The 19939-nt window shown below is 43.6% G+C and overlaps 1 protein-coding gene across 6 annotated transcripts in view; it reads left to right on the top strand.

Annotated features, from left to right (window-relative positions):
- FZD6 (frizzled class receptor 6) overlaps positions 1-19185 on the top strand; it is a 55996-nt gene extending 36811 nt beyond the window's left edge. For 5 of the 6 annotated variants that reach the window (XM_038392033.2, XM_043507465.1, XM_038392030.2 and 2 more), the window contains 4 exons: positions 7287-8304; positions 12032-12180; positions 13511-13951; positions 16080-19185. In XM_038392033.2, coding sequence (XP_038247961.1) covers positions 7287-8304; positions 12032-12180; positions 13511-13951; positions 16080-16248 — 1777 coding nt within the window. In that variant the 3' untranslated portion in view covers positions 16249-19185. Of the gene's footprint in view, positions 1-519; positions 1475-7286; positions 8305-12031; positions 12181-13510; positions 13952-16079 lie in introns of those variants that run through there. The other variant, XM_038392036.2, reaches the window with a different exon arrangement.
- Positions 19186-19939: the final 754 nt, after the last annotated feature.

Raw genomic sequence — 19939 nt, 5'->3', positions numbered from 1 at the left:
GCCCCAGAAACACCACAGGACCCTGCCTCTCCATACGAGACACACTAGGTGTGGGACAGGCAGGTTCAGCCTGGCAGGATCCAAATGTGGAGGGGCTTAGTGTGGGGGGGATCCAGGTGTGGATTGAGAGGGTTCTGTGTGTGGCAATTTGTGTGCGGGCAGCTCGGGGAGGGTCCAGGTGTGGGGGGATTGGATGCACAGGAGCTTGTTGGGGGGGGGGGGGAGGTTCCAGGTTCGGGGTAATGGAGCTCTGCAGAGGGGTCCAGGTGAAGGTGGTTGAAGTTCAGCATGGGGGGTCTGGATGTGGGGGATGGGACTCAGCGGGGGGGTGAGATGTAGGGAGCTCAGTCGGGGGGGGACTGGGTGCTGGGGGAGTGGGACTTGGTAGGATGGGAGTTTGGGGCTCAATGAGGGGTGGTCCAGGTGCAGGAGAGTGGTGGTTTGAGTGCGGGGGGCTCAGTAAGGGGTGATCTGGGAGCAGGGGTAGGGATTTGGATGCAGGGGGTGAGGCTTGGCTGGGCGGGTGAGGCTCCACAGGGTTCTGTGTATGGGGGGGGTTCCAGATGCACTGGTTGTGGGTAGTGGGAATAGCTCCCCATACAATGATCCCTACCCCCACAGCTGAGGAGCAATGTGGCAGGAAACAGGGTGTATGTACGGAGTTTCCTGCAGCTGGGGAAGGTTTTTGGGGGTGAGTTTGACCCGGATCTGGCTGTTCCTTGCAGGGGAAGTGGAAGTCCCATCCTCCCCAGCCCAGCTGGGACTAGCAGCTGGGCCCAGCACAGGGTAGGTGCCACTGGCCAGGGCGTACCCAGTCACACCCCCTGCAGTGATTTATCTCTTCGCCAGCTGCTCTGGGTGCCTGAAACACACCCGCTCTGCTGGAGAGGGGCATGTGACCACTCTTGCAGCTTTCCTTTGCTTCCATGTTAGAAAGTCATTTTTCTGCAGGGAAGCAAAGAAATCTGTGGGGGACATGTATTCTGCACACACGCAGTGGTGCAAAATTCCCCAGGCTTAACCTCCTGTATATCCCAGATCATCTCTCTCTCTCTCACCACACAAAATTAGACCAAAGTATTCCAGCCCACAAAGAGTAACTGAACGGTACTATGAAATATAAAGCACTCTGTCTATACATCACTAAGTATTAGAAGGCTTTTATTTTAATCTTAACCACTTAGTTGAACAAATTAAACCTCCCATTACTTTATCTATGCTGCATGCCAAGATTCAGTATTTCATAAAAATCTTATCTTTTGTCTGTTTCTTCTAGCCCCCAGAGAGATAATCATAAATTTATAGATTTTAGGGCGTGAAGGGATCATTATCATCATTTAGTGTGACCTACTGCATAACACAGGAAATCGAACCTCACACAGTAATTTCTGTTGACAACTGTAGCATTTGTTTTTGAAAGGTATCCAGTTTTGATTTAAGACTTCAAGTGATTGAGAATGCACGACATTCTTAGGTAAGATGTTCCAATGGTTAATTATTCACTAGAAACGAAACATCCACCTTATTTAACAGTCTGAATTATCTTGATTCAATTTCCAGTCATTGGATCGTTATGCCTTTTTCTACTAGATTATTGGGCCATCTACTATCAAAAATCTCTTCCCCATTTAGGTACTTGTAGATCATGATAAGTCACCTCTTTCCTGTGCATAGCTACAGGGAAAAGAGACTGTGATAGTATGGACCCAAGGGCAGGGGACAGGTTGAGCAGCAGCATGGAAACACGGTATGGAGGCTCATGGGATATTCAGGCTCTGCAGCATTTCACACACTCACCCCTGCCCCTCTGTAGAGCTACAAACCTGTCTCAGAATTGTTCTGTAGAATTAGCCATCTTAGAAGCTTATTCAGATATTCAGTATATTTTCTAAATTATATTTTAAAATAAAATACTCAGTTTTTTCCAGGAACTGTTGAATCTCTAAATTATTCTACTACTGACAATAATGACTTAAAGTTAACACTATCTACTGCTCATATGTGAAGTGAGATGGTATTCTCTGTCCAGATCTTAACATAGAGTCCATAGCACAAAAAATACCCTTTGAGTCAGCAGTAACTGGCACTGTTGGCAGCCTCAGAAAGGCCAAAGACTGAATGAGCCTAGAGTGTTGAGAGAGAGGCACTAATGAGAACTCCTGACTCCTTAGAGATGATCCCAACAGAACGAGGATAAAGCAAGTTGGTAAATTGGTGAGATAAGCGTACTGGTGCAGTGCATGATGTTCCTGTTGTATGGTTAAAAAGAACTTCAGCTTCTAGAATTCTCAGGCCAGCCCAATTTGTCCAGAAGAACCTTTATTAATGGTGGTGATGAAACAGAAAGCCCAAGTTGAGTTTGTTCATCTGGCATTTAGGGAAAAAACCTTACTTTTAAACTGAGCACATTTGTAATGGAAATCACTGAGAAATCATGATAATGGAACTCCACCATGCCATTTTTAGAGGCACTCTTAATCTGATCTCACTCTCATGGATAAATTGTAGAACTCAGACTCATTGCTGAGTAGTTGCACACATGGGTAATCCCATTGTGAGTAAAGGTGCTTCTACTCAAGTAAAGATTGCATAATCTAGCCATACGATAATAAGTCCATCACCTGCTAATGCAGAAATGGTCATTATAAAACAGATTGTTATTTTGTCCAATCAAATTCTAAATGTCACAAGCTATAGTTAATTTAACTTTTAAAAAATGTTAGAGAAAAAATAATTACAATTGTGTTCAACTTTTATACTAGCTCTCTTTTTATTTTTCCTGTCTGTTAGGTAATTTCCAGTCATATATTATGAATATCAAAGTCCTTATTAGTTCTATGACAGACAATCCTCACCATTTGACTGCTTCTGTAAATATTTTTCCCCTGAGGTAAAGTGTTATCAACTGATATGAAACCAAGCAGATCCATTAGTGAAAGCAGATTTAATGTTAAAAAGGTCATCTCTCCATTTCTAATAATGTGTCTTTTCCTTTTTGAATGGATTTACATGGCTATTATTGTGGGACTTCTACAAAATGTTCTAAGTTCCCACTGGCCTCAATTGTTTATCCCTTCTTTGATCTCATAGTCTTGATCTCTCGATTTCAAATTAATTAGCACTGTAAGGGGCCTTACAGAGCTGAGAACAAGAACAGTGGCTACCTTGGGAAGAGAGCTTTCTGAGAGTAGGTGATTTGAAACACAATCAAACCACTATTGTCAGCAGTTAAATATTTGACCTGGTCCAATAAAAGCAAAGATATTTCCATCTGTATATCCCAGATATTCAACATTTCACGCCTGTATTTGGATTGGAGCTTGCATTATCTCTACTGAATCTCAAACAACAATTTGTCAACCAGATATAAAAATCTATGATGGGTGTTTTTCACAAGTTTACATATTGTGACAGAGCTCTGTCCTTGCCTCCATGGGTCCCACGTTTCCTGGCAGATTTAGCTAGCCTCGGAGGCTCACCGTGACCCTGCATGTAACCCATCTCTCTCTAGAGACAAGGGTCACAGTCTACTGAGCCATTTTCATCATAAGCCAGGAAGGGAGGTGAGGAAAAGTTATCCTTCCTTGCACAATCTCGGTGGTCTCCCAGTCTCAGTGATTAATCAGGGGGCAAAGGTGTGGGGGGCGAGCCCGAGCCCACCCTGTACTCCGGGCTCCAGCCCAGGGTCTCTAATAGTATCAGCTATGGTAGCTGACCTTTTAGAAACATGATATGTACAATTCCCTGGGCTACTTCCCCCACAGCAGCCCTCACTTCCTCAGGCTCCACTTCACCCTTACCTCAGGGCCTCCTTCCTTGTGCCTGATATGGTGTGTACTACTCAGCCTCTCCAACAGCACAACTTCCTCCCACAGCTCCTGACATGCATACCCACCTGACTAACTGGGAGGATTTTAACTAGTTTCAGCCAGCCCCTGATTGGCTTCAGGTGTCCCAATCAACCTTGCCTTCTCCCTGCCTTCTGGAAAGTTCTTAACTGGCCCCAGGTGTCTTAATTGACCTGGAGCAGCTGCCATTTCACTTATCCTGGTACCAGGGGTTTGTTTAGCCTGGAGCTAATATATCTATCTCCCACTACTTTTTTTTTTTTTTTTTTTTTTCTATATCCTGCGCCGCTTCCGAGGGCTCCGATACGACCGACAGCTCCTTTATCTCCATCCGAGAGGTCTTCCGCGAGACCTCTCCGGGCTGCCGGTCTTCTACCAGGACCTCCTCCGGACCTGGAAACTCTTTACAACGAGCAGGTCCGTGGCGGCCACCGAGGGGGCAGATCTCCTCGCGGAGCCCCTGCTACACAACCTCCAGCTCCGTTTGCAGGTGGCGGAGTCCCGCTCGGTGCGCCAGAGGTTGGTCCTGGCAGAGGTCACAAGAGTCGGAGACCTCCTGGACTATGACCGGGGAGACTGGCTGGATCCCCTAACCTTCGCTCAGCGCATGGGGCTTTCCAGACCTTGTACTCCCCGACGCATACTTCAGGAGGTGAAGGCCGCTTTGCCGCCCGCTGCTCGGGTTTATCTCGACCGGGTCCTGCACGAGGGCACGCCCCGCCCACCCACTACCCCAGGCCCGCCGGACCTTTTAATTGGACCCCTCCCCCGTGGACCCAACCGATCCCTTCACCCCTTCACTAGAAGCCGGCTGCACGAGATGCAGCCGGTCTGTTTTCAAACCGCGCCAAGAAAACATCTCTACACGCTCGTGCTCCACACCCTTCACGCCCGCACCCTCGTGTCCCGCCCCGATACAAAATGGCGGGACCTCCTGCCACCTTTGGAGGGTGCAGAGCCCCGGTGGGGCAGCCTATATTCCATCTTAGTCCCAAAGCCCGCCGGGGATGTCAGTTGGCGGCTCCTTCACGGAGCCGTGAGCACGGGCGTGTACTTGGCGCGGTTCACCACAATCCCAGACACCTGCCCCTTTTGCGGCGTGAGGGATACCCTGGCACATGTCTACCTGGAGTGTGCCAGGCTGCAGCCCCTATTCCGGCTCCTCACCAATATCTTATTACGTTTTTGGTTGCACTTCTCCCCTCACCTTCTCATTTATGCACTCCCTATCCGTGGCCCCACAAAGTCCCGGGATCTCCTGGTCAACCTCCTCCTGGCCCTAGCTAAAATGGCCATCTACAAAACCAGAGTGAGGAGGTTGGCCGATGGAGTCTCCTGTGACTGTGGGGCCTATTTCCGATCCTCGGTCCGTTCACGTATCCGGGCAGAGTTCCTCTGGGCGGCGTCCTCTGACTCCCTTGACGCCTTTGAGGAGCAGTGGGCTCTGTCCGGGGTTCTCTGCTCGGTGTCCCCGTCCGGTTCCCTTCTTTTGACCCTTTGACCGCACTCCTGTCCCTGTTCTTTTATTAGTTGTCCCCCGGAATTATTTGGGTATCTAGGTCCTGTGGATCCCCCTTTTAGGCTGGGGGGGACCCTTTAGCAGTGGACGGGCTTCGCCCGCCCACTTCCCGGATCCCAATAAGACTACTTTTTTTTTTTTTTTTTTTTTTCTATATCCTGCGCCGCTTCCGAGGGCTCCGATACGACCGACAGCTCCTTTATCTCCATCCGAGAGATCTTCCGCGAGACCTCTCCGGGCTGCCGGTCTTCTACCAGGACCTCCTCCGGACCTGGAAACTCTTTACAACGAGCAGGTCCGTGGCGGCCACCGAGGGGGCAGATCTCCTCGCGGAGCCCCTGCTACACAACCCCCAGCTCCGTTTGCAGGTGGCGGAGTCCCGCTCGGTGCGCCAGAGGTTGGTCCTGGCAGAGGTCACAAGAGTCGGAGACCTCCTGGACTATGACCGGGGAGACTGGCTGGATCCCCTAACCTTCGCTCAGCGCATGGGGCTTTCCAGACCTTGTACTCCCCAACGCATACTTCAGGAGGTGAAGGCCGCTTTGCCGCCCGCTGCTCGGGTTTATCTCGACCGGGTCCTGCACGAGGGCACGCCCCGCCCACCCACTACCCCAGGCCCGCCGGACCTTTTAATTGGACCCCTGCCCCGTGGACCCAACCGATCCCTTCACCAGAAGCTGGCTGCACGAGATGCAGCCGGTCTGTTTTCAAACCGCGCCAAGAAAACATCTCTACACACTCGTGCTTCACACCCTTCATGCCCGCACCCTCGTGTCCCGCCCCGATACAAAATGGCGGGACCTCCTGCCACCTTTGGAGGGTGAAGAGCCCCGGTGGGCCAGCCTATATTCCATCTTAGTCCCAAAGCCCGCCGGGGATGTCAGTTGGCGGCTCCTTCACGGAGCCGTGAGCACGGGCGTGTATTTGGCGCGGTTCACCACAATCCCAGACACCTGCCCCTTTTGCGGCGTGAGGGATACCCTGGCACATGTCTACTTGGAGTGTGCCAGGCTGCAGCCCCTATTCCGGCTCCTCACCAATATCTTATTACGTTTTTGGTTGCACTTCTCCCCTCACCTTCTCATTTATGCACTCCCTATCCGTGGCCCCACAAAGTCACGGGATCTCCTGGTCAACCTCCTCCTGGCCCTAGCTAAAATGGCCATCTACAAAACCAGAGTGAGGAGGTTGGCCGACGGAGTCTCCTGTGACTGTAGGGCCTATTTCCGATCCTCGGTCCGTTCACGTATCCGGACAGAGTTCCTCTGGGCGGCGTCCTCTGACTCCCTTGACGCCTTTGAGGAGCAGTGGGCTCTGTCCGGGGTTCTCTGCTCGGTGTCCCCGTCCGGTTCCCTTCTTTTGACCCTTTGACCGCACTCCTGTCCCTGTTATTTTATTAGTTGTCCCCCGGAATTATTTGGGCATCTAGGTCCTGTGGATCCCCCTTTTAGGCTGGGGGGGATCCTTTAGCAGTGGACGGGCTTCGCCCGCCCACTTCCCGGATCCCAATAAGACTACTTTTCTATAGCCATCTGGCCTTGCTCCGTCACAATATATATAAATAATTTTGATGTGGAATAAGACCAGTAAAGAAACAACTGCAAAATGTCTTTTTTAATTTAAGAATTTGAAGTGTTTCATAACCAACTGAATAAAAAACCAAGGTTTTGTAATGAATAGTTAAACGGCTTGTGTTCAACTGTTCTTCTAAACTTAACATTAAAGATTTTATTTGACTCTACTCAAAATTTTTTCTAAATGCCACCTGATTTTGTTCTCATAAACTAATTTTTGGATCATGTATAAAATATATTACTCAGAAACAGCTTTTTCACACTTAGGAAGAATAGCAGTAAAATAAGGGAACATTTGACAGTGGAAGAGTATTAATGTACATGCACTTTTCTTAATCTGTGTAGACTGGAGGATTGTGATGAAACTGCTCCTGTCACTGCTGCTGTAACCACAAAGGTCCATGGAACCCAGAAGACCCCAGGGCAGGCTCGAAGGGACTATGGATTTTGGTGTCCGCGGCATCTGCAGACCTCCAATGGACAAGGCTACAAGTTTTTGGGAATTGATCAGTGTGCACCCCCATGTCCCAATATGTACTTCAAAAATTATGAGCTGGATGTTGCCAAAAGCTTCATTGGAATAGTTTCAATTTTTTGCCTTTGTGCTACTCTGTTCACATTCCTGACTTTTCTGATTGATGTTAAAAGGTTCAGATATCCAGAGAGGCCAATTATATATTATTCAGTCTGTTACAGTATAGTGTCTCTGATATACTTCATTGGCTTTTTGCTGGGAAATAGAACTGCTTGTAACAAGGCAGATGAAAAGTTAGAAATTGGAGAAACAGTTGTTCTTGGCTCTCAAAACAAAGCCTGCACTGTCTTTTTTATGGTTTTGTATTTTTTCACTATGGCAGGAACAATATGGTGGGTGATTCTTACGATCACTTGGTTCCTAGCAGCAGGAAGAAAATGGAGCTGTGAAGCTATTGAACAAAAGGCAATTTGGTTCCATGCAGTTGCATGGGGCATACCTGGTTTTCTCACCATTATGCTCCTTGCAATGAACAAAGTTGAAGGGGACAATATCAGTGGAGTTTGCTTTGTTGGTCTCTATGACCTGGATGCATCTCGATACTTTGTCCTTTTGCCTTTGTGCTTTTGTGTTTTTGTTGGTCTCGCTCTCCTTTTATCTGGAATTATTTCTTTAAATCATGTGCGGCAAGTCATACAGCATGATGGCAGAAACCAAGAGAAGCTGAAGAAATTTATGATTCGAATTGGAGTCTTTAGTGGCTTATACCTGGTACCACTGGTGGCACTTCTTGGATGTTATGTTTATGAGCAGATGTATAGGAGAATCTGGGAGACCACTTGGGTCTTTGACCATTGTAATCAGTACCATATTCCCTGTCCTTACCAGGTAAGGAGTAATGTTTTGTATAATTCATATTATAATAAGAAAAGGAGTACTTGTGGCACCTTAGAGACTAACAAATTTATTTGTGCATAAGCTTTTGTGAGCTACATCAGATGCATGCAGTGGAAAATACACTGGGGAGATTTTATATACACAGAACACATGAAACAATGGGTGTTACCATACACACTGTAACGAGACTGATCAGGTAAGGTGAGCTATTACCAGCAGGAGAGAGGGGGAAAAGAAAAACAACCTTTTGTAGTGATAATCAAGGTGGGCCATTTGCAGCAGTTGACAAGAATGTGTGAGGAACACTAGAGGGGGGAAATAAACATGGGGAAATAGTTTTACTTTGTATAATGACACATCTACTCCCAGTCTTTAATCAAGCCTAAGTTAATGGTGTCCAGTTTGCAAATTAATTCCAGTTAAAACACTAACCCAGGAACCGATCCTTGCAACAAAGCCTGTTGCCAACTGTGTCCACATATCTATTCAGGGGACACCATGATAGGGCCTAATCACATCAGCCACACTATCAGAGGCTCGTTCACCTGCACATCTACCAATGTGATATATGCCATTATATGCCAGCAATGTCCCTCTGCCATGTGCATTGGCCAAACTGGACAGTCTCTACGTAAAAAAATTAATGGACACAAATCAGACATCAAGAAATATAACATTCAAAAACCAGTCGGAGAACACTTCAGTCTCTCTGGTCACTCGATTACAGACCTAAAAGTGGCAATTCTTCAACAAAAAAACTTCAAAAACAGACTCCAACGAGAGACTGCTGAATTGGAATTAATTTGCAAACTGGACATCATTAACTTAGGCTTGAATAAAGACTGGGAGTGGATGTGTCATTTTATACAAAGTAAAACTATTTTGCCATGTTCCCCTCCCCCCCCCCACCGGTTTCTCTCACGTTCTTGTCAACTGCTGGAAATGGCCCACCTTGATTATCACTACAAAAGGTTGTTTTGTTTTTGTTTGTTTTTTTTCTCTCCTGCTGGTCATAGCTCACCTACCTGATCACTCTCGTTATAGTGTGTATGGTAACACCCATTGTTTCATGTTCTCTGTGTATATAAAATCTCCCCACTGTATTTTCCCCTGCATGCATCCAATGAAGTGAGCTGTAGCTCACAAAACTTGCGCTCAAATAAATTTGTTAGTCTCTAAGGTGCCACAAGTACTTCTTTTCTTTTTGCGGATACAGACTAACATGGCTGCTACTCTGAAACCTGTCATATTGTAATGTTAACATAAAAAAGGCACCGAAATGCATTATGATATTTGTAACAGCATTTAGTGGGTAGACTGTAAGTTAAGGAAGCCAATGAAATACACACAATGTAATATTTATAGACCAGTTAAACATTTAAATTAATGGACTGAACCAATATTTATGTTGAAATCTCCAGCTAATCAGGTTGGTGGCACTTAAAATCTTTTTAGAGTCATGAGTTTTTAAATTTTTAATAAAAAAAAAATGGTTCATGGTGGAAACTTTCTACATAATAGGCAGCTATTCCTAAAAACTACTTCCTCAAATTTTCTAATTTAGGTGCCTAAAGTTACTCAGCATTTCTGAAAATGATGCTGCCTTGAAATATGTACCTAAGTATGGATTTAAACAACTAATTTTAGCCATTCGAATGAGAACATTTTGGTCAGAACCACATTTGATTAAAATCAGTTTTGTCTTTTCTTAAATTGTATAAGTACAAAATACTGAGCTTTTCACTCTTTTTCTCACACCTATGACTGCATATTTGCAAACTGATTTTTGGTAATGTGGACTTGTTTTAGAAATTTTAAAAATATACATCTTAAATTGCTGAGATGTTCAGGTTTAAAATTTGACTTTTGATTAAAAAATTGTCTTCAGAAAGACTTTAATATGCATACCAACTGCACATATGCAGTACTCTCTGTTTCACATTTTGTTTTAATGCATAAAATTCTCTGTCATATCAAGTAATTTTTGTTTTATGTCTCCCCTATTTATGAGCTGGTGTTTAAGAAGGAAATAACAGTAAGGGAACTGTTAGTTTTTCATGTCAAGTTACAAACTTCAGTTGCCTTGCATCCCACCATTAATGTTTATACTGCAATGAGCTACCATAAAAACAAGGAAAATAAACACAGAATTCATAGAATGTTAGGGCTTGATCCTGCAAGTTTCTGAGTACCCTCTACTCTGATTGACATCAATGACAGTTGAGTACAGCCCCTCATAGGACTGGGTCCTTAATACTTATTCTTGCTCCTGTTTAAAGTCAGTGACAAAATATCCACTTCAGTGGATACAGCATTGAGCCCTTTTATCAACTTAAACCCTCCAAAGTAAGAAAGTTCAGAGTTGAGGTATCTATTCCTTCTTTAACAAATTTGCCTTGCAATGTTTACCTTGCAGCACAGGTAATAAGAAATTAATGACATAATTCTCAAGGATTATTTAGTTTATTGGAGAGAGTAAATAGCAACAGAACAAACATATGCAATCCAAATATTATACCAAGAAATATTTCAATTGGATATGTTCTTTGTGTTGTACTTGTTAGTTTCCAGTGACAAAAACCTATTAACTACAGAGTGGCTTCTCTTTTTACTCTGATTAGTTCAAAACGAAACAAAAAAACTTCAGCTTCAACAATTATGGGTACCTAGCTAACAAAAAGAGTGACTAGTGCTTTGAAGGCCAGGATACACAGACAAGTGGATTTACCAAGAAAACATAAATTATATTTGGGGCATGGGAGAGGAAGTTAAATAACCACTTAATGAGTTAAATGTCTCAACAACTAAGACCCTGTTCTGCACATAGGTGGATTAATTTTGCAATAAACAGCAGAAAACACTGGTATACTGGCAAGGGTGAAAGTAACTGAAGGAACTTACTGGTATGCAGGGCCAGGGACCTGAGCAAGGGGGGGCTCAACCGGAAAGGGTGGGACCTCAGGCAGAAGGGGCAGGGCCTTTAAATTGCCACCACTACCCCAGGGCTCTGGCAGCGATTTAAAGGGCCTGGGGTTCTGGTTGCGGTAGTGGCGGCTGGGAGCCCCAGGCCCTTTAAATCACCACCAGAGCCCCATGGTAGGGGTAGCTGTGGCAGTGGCTGGGAGCCCAGGGGCTCTGGTGGTGATTTAAAGGGCCAGGGGCTCCAGCCAGTGCCAGGAGCCCAGGGCCCTTTTAAATTGCTGGCCTGGTGAAGCTGCCCCCTGCCAGTATGGTCGGCTATGTACAGGACCGGACCAGCTTACTTTCACTTCTGTATACTGTCCTGAAGCTCTCTAAAGATCCTGATTCATGTAATTAAATCTAACTCATCCACTCCATCATCTCCTCTGTATCCAGAGGAAGCTCCCAATTATGCAGTGTTTCACTGGAGAAACTGCTTAATAATACTGTTCTCCCCTCCAAATAATCTTTTCTTCCAGTTTTTAAAAAATTCTTCCTTTATGCCTCACCTCCTGTCCACACCTTCAGCTATATCTCCATAAGCAAAGATTAACCAGATCTGACTTGACTGTGCATGTTTTAGTTCAGTCCATAGTGTGTCTGAATGCAGTATAGCATAGCTGGTGCAAAATAGAAAGTACCTCAGTATGCTCTTGTACATGGTTTCTGTTCATTTTATGCACTTTGTCAAGAGTCAAAGTGTGTGTGTGTGTCTGTGTGTGCATGTTTATGTTTATTGAACTTTGTTATCTTCCAGGCAAAGGCATTAGCTAGACCAGAAATATTTTTGTTTCTGATGAAGTACCTGATGACGTTAATTGTTGGCATCTCTCCAGTATTTTGGGTGGGAAGTAAAAAGACCTGTTCTGAATGGGCCAGTTTCTTCAACAGAAATCGCAAGAGAGAGTAAGAGCAACTCTTTGTATATGGTACTGATAAGCTTTAAAAAAATGTATTTGTAACATGTGTCCCTTTAAATATATGTCAGACAATATAGAAAAAGTATTGTTGTTTGTTCTCTCGGGGCCTAATCCTGCAGTTAGACATAGGTAAAATTCCCACTGGAGTCAATTCAAGTTTTACCTGTGCAATGACTACATGATTGTTTTCTATCTTATTAGGGCCCATACTTCCCTACTGATCTGGTCCTTTAAATTGAGCAAAAGGGATTTTGTTGCTTTTAACACTGACTAACATGGCTGTAACTTTCAATCAACAGGGAAGACCGTTTGGCCCATCAACTCTGACTCCTTTCATTTTCCAGGTCTGCTGCTTACATCATTTGCACTCATGCTTTAACCGTATCTTGCAGTGATGGTCCCTCCACCATTTTTCTTAGTAGCTTACTCTGCTGCCCTTATTTTCTTACTATTTCTAATGTCCTACGTTAATTTTTTCTTCTTTTGTTTCAGACCACTGTTTCTTGTTCTATCCCCTTCTGCACAAGAGTAATTCCATTCCTTTATTTAAACTTACCTAGAATTCTCTTTTGTAGGAGATGCATGGGCCATATCCTTTTCAATATAAGCAAACTGTAAGTTTAGGTCCCATCCCTTGTAATTATTGTATCCTTTTCTTTTCCCCTGATATATTTTTCTTTAGATTTCCTATATTCTTCCTAAACTGTGGATGTATTTTTAGAACTCTTTATTTCCTTGGACTTGCCCAGCCAACATTACTTTGGTTTTCTTTAGCTCCTTTTATTTTAAGTCTGCATTCCTGGATGGTGAGCTTATAGCTTCCTTTCCATCTCCCTACTTTTCCATTTCCTGTACAAGTCTTTCTTATGTTTCAGCTGTAAACTACTTTCAGCTAAGTGATTAAAAAAATGTTGCCCATTTTATACTATTCACCATTTTTTTCACTTTAACAAAGTTTGCTTTAGGAAAACTTAATGGTGACATAGGTAGCTATGAGCTAATCCTGCTGTCCTTTCTCACATGGTTAATCTCATTCAAGTTATTGGAACTATTTGCAAGTATGAGGCATGTAGGATTTTGCTCTGTTTCTGTAAATTTAATTGCTCCACATATATAATTACTTAGTAGCCACTACCCCCAGATTTCCTCTCAATCATTAGAGGTTATCATTTCCTCAGTATTGGTTAACATTGGAGCCAGGTTTGGTATATTAGAGCCACCCCCTTTGTTACTTCCTTCACATTTTGGAATAAGAAGCAATCTTCCGCTGAGTCTAAATGATCTTTGATGAACTAGTCAATGCTTTTGTTTTTCAGTCCAATCAGTGAGAGCCGAAGAGTGTTGCAAGAATCATGTGACTTTTTTTTGAAGCACAATTCTAAAGTTAAACATAAAAAGAAGCACTACAAATCCAGTTCACACAAACTGAAGGTTATTTCTAAGTCTATGGGGACTAGTACAGGTGCCACAACAAATCACGGAACTTCTGCAGTGGCTATTACTAACCCTGATTACTTAAGCCAAGAGAACTTTCCAGAAATTAACACCCCTCGAGAAACATCTGAGAAAGAGATGGAGGCAGATGCAACATCCACCCAGAAAGTGGAGGAAGGGGAGAATGCTGGTGGTGAACATGTACTACAAATATTATCTACTTCTAAACTGGCTATGGAACAGGTGGAAAAGAGCAGCAAGGCAGACAACACGTTTGATATGATTAGCTTATCTGAGAGTATGAAAAGAATGGGTGAAGGAAGGTAAGATGCTTAATTTTTATCTAATTTTGGACTTCAATTTTCTGGTGTATGTTCATACTACCAATACTATGATATATTTTTGTGTCCTTTTCCTTTGAAGACAGATTGTCCAATAACAGTAGCTGCAAGGAAAAAGTAATTGTTATAAACTACCATATATACTTAATCATAAGCTGGTTTGTTTGTAAGATGACACCCGCCCCCAAGATGGATAAGTAAAAATGGAAAAATTTTATGACCCATTCATAAGCCGACCCTATAATTCAGGGGTTGGCAAACATTGGCTCCCAGGCCATCAGGATAAGCTGCTGGCGGGCCGAGACAGTTTGTTTACCTCGAGTGTCTGCAGACACAGAGGTACACCTAAGTAAACAAAGTGTCCCATTACGCCAGCTGCTTACCCTGACGGACTGGGACAGCAACTGGCGGGGAAATTTTTTTGGGGGGAGAGATGGGGGGGAGAAGCTGGGGGTCAGGGGAGTAACCCCTGTGACCACCCCCACATGACCACACCCCTAGCACGGGACCCCCACACTCTCCCCATCCCATTCCTTCCCACCTTAGCTGAGGCTGGCCAGGGGAGGATGTCTCTGGCCTGGCCGGAGCTGCTCCAGCAGACTGGGTGGTGCGGCTGCAGCGTGCTCCAGCGGGCCAGACTGATTACTTAAGCCAAGAGAAGGCCAGACTGGGTGGCACGGCTGCAGCGTTCTCCGGCGGGCGGGGCTGAGCGGCGTAGCCACAGCCTGCCAGCCCTGGAGCTGCAGCTGCTTTGGAGGCTGGGGGAAGAGCAGCATGGCCAAAAGCGGAGAGACTCAGGCCCTGCCTCTTCCCTTCTGGCTCTGCTGGCTGTGCTGTCTCTCCTTGCCCCCTCTGTTGGGGGGAGGGGCTGTATCCCACCTCTCCCCCTTCTATCTCCATTTATAAGCTGACCCCCTTCTCTTATGCTTCTCTTTTTTACTAAAAATAATTCGGCTTATGAATGAGTATATATGGTACTTTCCAGATGACCATGCAGATGATGTGTTTCTAAATTAGGATATATGATTTGGGGATTTTTTCTAGCAGAGGTTTGAAGTAGAGCGTTTATCTTGGGATAGGATGTGCCTTATATTTAGGGCCCTACCAATTTCACGGCCATGGAAAAATGTGTCATGGACTGTGAACTAAGCCCTTCCCCTTGAAATCTGATCTCCCCTGTGCTGCTGGAAGCACCCCAACCAGGGGCTCCTAGCTGTGAGTTCCAGCAGGGCTGGGGAGGAACAGGACTTGTCCTTTCCCTGCATAGCCGCTCTCGGGGGGATCAGACCCACTTCTAGGGCCCCCCGCTGGGACTGGGCAGTAGCCCCGGAGGTTCCTGCAGCCAGAGGAGACTTGTGGAGGTTGGTCTGATCTCCCACTGAGAGCTACTGTGTAGGGGAAGGACAAGTACTGTCCCTCTTCAGCCTGGCCGAGACTTACAGCTAGGAGCCCCTGGCTGGGACACTCCCAGCAGCAAGGGGGCGATCGGACCCACCTCTACTTCTGGATGACTTCTGCAGCTGCAGGAAGCTCTGTAGCTGCTGACATCAGCGCAGAAGTGAGGGTGGCAATCCTATGACCTCCCTACAACAGGTTTGTGACCTCCCACAATGCCCTTTTGAGTCAGGATCCCCGTGGTTACAACACTGAAAAATTTCAGATTTAAACATCTGAAAATGTGAAATTTACCAAATTTCAAATCCTATGGCCGTGAAATTGACCAGAATGGACCATGAATTTGGTAGGGCCCAAAGGCTTTTATTGCTGAATAGTGACCTCTAAGACAAATAAAAGAACAGCACTGAAAGATTGTGAAAAGCATTCCCTATCCAATGCTTGCCAAGACATCTGTGGCTGCCATACAGCTTCTTTGGATGGGTGGCTGTTATAAAAAACATTACTGATTACCCTCTGGACTCAGGAACACAAAGGCCTATTAAATGGCTAAGGAAAGAGTATTCAGAACTATATTATTGTCTTTTAAAAGGAGTGTTGTAAGTTCAGTGTATATTGTCATTTTGTTGCCAAATATGTTTGTGTTTCAGTCTAAAACATTATATGCTTAAAATTGTTTCAATGTGTTTTGTTTTTTGTTTTTAATTACATATAGGGTATCTCCTAAAAGTGATTTTACTGAAACTCATCCACTGCAAGTCAGTAATTCACAGCTACCCAATGTTTCACAACCAGGCAGTATCAGCGGCTCCATATCAAGGCTTGTCCACTCAGCTTCAGACACTAGAAAAGATCAAGATTCTGGAAACAGTTCAAATCCTTGAAATATTAGACTTTCTATATGAATGATTTCAGTTTATGAAACTGTTACGGATTTGTATTAAACTGTGCCTTGTAAAAATACCACATACATATCCTTTGTTTTGCACTTAAAAGTTACACTGCATAGTGGGGAGGTCTAGCAATAACCACTGTATTTAACCTCATAGGAGAGTAACGGAAACTGGAGTTCTAGTAGCACTCGACTGGGCAGGTCAGCAGTAATTTAAAAGAAATGAGAGAAATAAATCTTTTTCTCTTCTAATACATGAACATACTGTTAAATTACAGTAAAAATAATTTATGGAAGACAGTTGTGTTATTTTGAAGCATAAAAATTTAATTTGCTTCACTGGTGTCTTTCAATCTTCCTATTAACATTTCTTTTTCATTTTAAAGTAACTGCATCTTAAACAGCTGTGTCATTTAGAATAATTAGAAGTTACACAAAACTATAGATATCTTTAATGTGTAAATGACTCATGATGTACTAATCTTAGCACTGTATTATGGTAGTTTCTACACTGAATCTGAAAAGGACTCTGGAATTATAGTGATTTATTTTGTAGTTCAAAGTGAATTTTGTAAATAACTTATTTTTATAAACTCAACGTTAAGAACTACTGTTTTGTTTATGTTGCACAAATCTGATAACTAAGGTGCTTCCTTCTAGTACCAATAAGATGAACAATATTGTGCTGATAAGATGACATCATTTCCTTCTGAGCAATAGTCACTACAGGATAATATAAGCACTAATATAATCTCCACATCTAGGGCAAAATTGTGTCTGGTCCCTCCACAAATGAGAAAGGAGAGACACCCTTTACTTTTGCACACCTACTGTTACCCCAAAAACAGACCCAGGGTATCCACAGAATAGCTCATCTACTATCCCACTCCCTGGTTTACCAGATGGTCCTTTCAAGGTAACCTTCTAATCTGTTAATCTATTTATGCAAGGTAAAAAATGGGCCCACCCTAGAGGAACTACTTGGGTTTACCAGGTTCTGATCAAGAGACTCCCCAGAATAGCTTAGACCTGTTATCCCTGGGATATGGATATGGATGTGGATATGGCCTTCCGTTATAACTGATCGACACACAGGCAATACTTTTTTCTAAAACAAAATATTTTTTATTTAGCATAAATTATATTCCCTGATACAATAATTACTCCTGGGAATTCTGCACCACTGTGCATGCGCAGCATTTATGTCCTCTGCAGATTTCTTTGTTTCACAGAAAAATGACTTTCTGACAGAGAAGCAAAGGGACGCCACAAAAGCAGTCATGCGACCCTCCCCAGCAGTATGTTTCGAGAGCTCTGGGCAGCCGGCAGAGAGGTAAATCACTGTGGGGTGGAGGCAGGACTGGGGAAGACACGGTTGTGGCTCCTACCCTGCACTGGGCTCGGCTGCTAGGCCCGGCTGGGCTGGGGAGGATGGGACTTCCTCTTCCCCTGCAAGGAATCCGGGGCCGGGTCAGACCAACCCCCAGATTTCAGTTCGCATGAACACATTCCAATTGTCAGTTTATTAACTTCAATATTATGGTCTGCTGTTGCCACTCTATTTCCCTGCCAATTTAGTTAATCCTACCTAATTTTTCCCCCTATTTTCAGCTAATGGTGGCAAAATGATGTCCACCTAGGGTTGTGCTGAGAAAACAGAATAGAGTAGTTCAAAAATCTCTGATATCTCTACACAAGGGTTGAGCTAAGGGCTGGGAGAGATCAGTGTCAGCATCAGTGCAAAGAGATGGGGCAGAGAAGTGGCAGAGATATAACCCTGCCTAACTTCTTCACTGACTGTTCTCCTCAAAAAGATGCAGCCTTTGTGCATTCTGTAAAGGAGTGGTACATGAGGTGCAGCTCCACTTCAGAAAGGATGCTTCCCAGAGCTTCTGCTGGAGTGGTGTTCCACTCACCCCCAATGAGGAGGCACAACAAAGCTCTAAGTACACAAGGACAGCATGTTCTGAAGCACATTTTTCTAAAAATCCAATGTTAAAGATCCTCTGTAGAGAAGTATGATCTTGCAGAAAAAGCAACTTTTGAATATTAACATGCAAATTCATCAGATGAGGTTTTCACTTAAAACAGGACAATAATGCATTTTCCATGTGCCATAATTTTTACATGCTTTAACGGTCTGTGTGTATATACAGAAATGCCACATTTTCTTTAGATTTTTTGGTATTAGGGCCAAATTACCCAGCTCAGAGTAGTCCTTACTAATGGAGGAGTCCCATTGTTTTCAATGGGACAATGCACATGAGTAAGATGACTGATGTGGATAAGGGTTGCAGGACAGGGCCCTTTGGGTGAAATTCTGTCTCCAATGAAATCAGTGGGAGTTTTGCTGTTTCAGTGGAGCCAGGATTTCACCTTCCATCTGTAACACTAATGTTGATATATTCTATAGGGCTCTTCTGCATTTTGCCTTATTGCTAACTGGAGGGCTCTTAGTGTGACACATCCACTTTGATATATGATACAGTGAGGCTATTACATTCCACTTTGAACAGCTTTTTTGGGTGGTGGTTTGAACACTCAAGCAAAATCACATAACTGAAAGGTCATGTATATACTGCATAAGAAATTGTAGTTCTGATAAACCAAAGTTACTCATTTTATCCAAGATCTATTGAAATTTAAATGTGTTTGTTATATTGAGTCTTCTGCATTTTATAATTTGTAATTTATTGCTTTAAATAAGGGATGTTCTTTTTTTTAGTGTTCCCTTTTTATTTTTAGCACACAATATTCTTGCTGCTGAGATAGAGAATGAGAAAAATCTGAAATATCCTCTGTGAAGAAACACACTAAATATTCTTCATTGTCTTGTTCTCCTGTTTGTAAACTGAAAACTTTATCTATTTTTAATAGTTTTGTTTTTACTATCTTTGTTAGTAATAAAATATTATATTGTACAATAGGAGCTCCTGAGTTGATTTTATAGTTAATACTTAGTTCTCATTAATTGGCTTTATTTCCCCTATTGTCATAGTATCTGAGCACCTCACAGTCCCTAATGTGTTTGTCCTTACAACACTTCTGTGAGATAGGGAAGTACTATTATCCCCATTTTGTAGGTGGGGAAATGAGGCATAGAGAAACAAAGTGACTTGCCCAAGTTAACTGTAAATGTGTGGTGGAGCAGAGTTTATCCTAACCACTGGACCATTCTTCCTCTCTCTGGTCCTAATCAAAGACCTCCTTTAGAGTACAGTATATATATCCTTACATAGTGTCATCTTGGCGAAGTGTTCTGTCAGTGCACAAGTACATGTCAGTAGTTTGACTTGAGATGCTTTTATTTTAAAACTCATTTAAAAAAATTAGGAAAAGGAGGAGTACAAGAGCACTAAAAAGTTGAGTACAATAAATACTTCGGATTTGTATTACACTGCATTTTCAAAGCAGTGTACCAATGTTAACTAATTAATCGTTACACCCTTTTGAGGTATTGTAAGTATTCTTATTTTACAGATGGAGAACCAGACACAGAAAGTAAGTGACTTGCTCAAGATAGAATCTCAGCAAGTCAATAGTAGAGCCATATTTTAGACCTCCATGACACAATCAATTGAACATGGGCTTCTAGTGCAATACAGTAGCTAAGATGGTGAACATGATCCTTGGATATATAAGCAAGGGAATATCAAATAGCGGTAGGGAGGTAGTATTACGAC

Source organism: Dermochelys coriacea, chromosome 2 (genome assembly GCF_009764565.3).
Source record: "Dermochelys coriacea isolate rDerCor1 chromosome 2, rDerCor1.pri.v4, whole genome shotgun sequence".
Taxonomy (NCBI): domain Eukaryota; kingdom Metazoa; phylum Chordata; order Testudines; family Dermochelyidae; genus Dermochelys; species Dermochelys coriacea.
The sequence above is the reverse complement of the archived record's forward strand: the minus strand, read 5'-3'. Positions and strand labels throughout refer to the sequence as shown.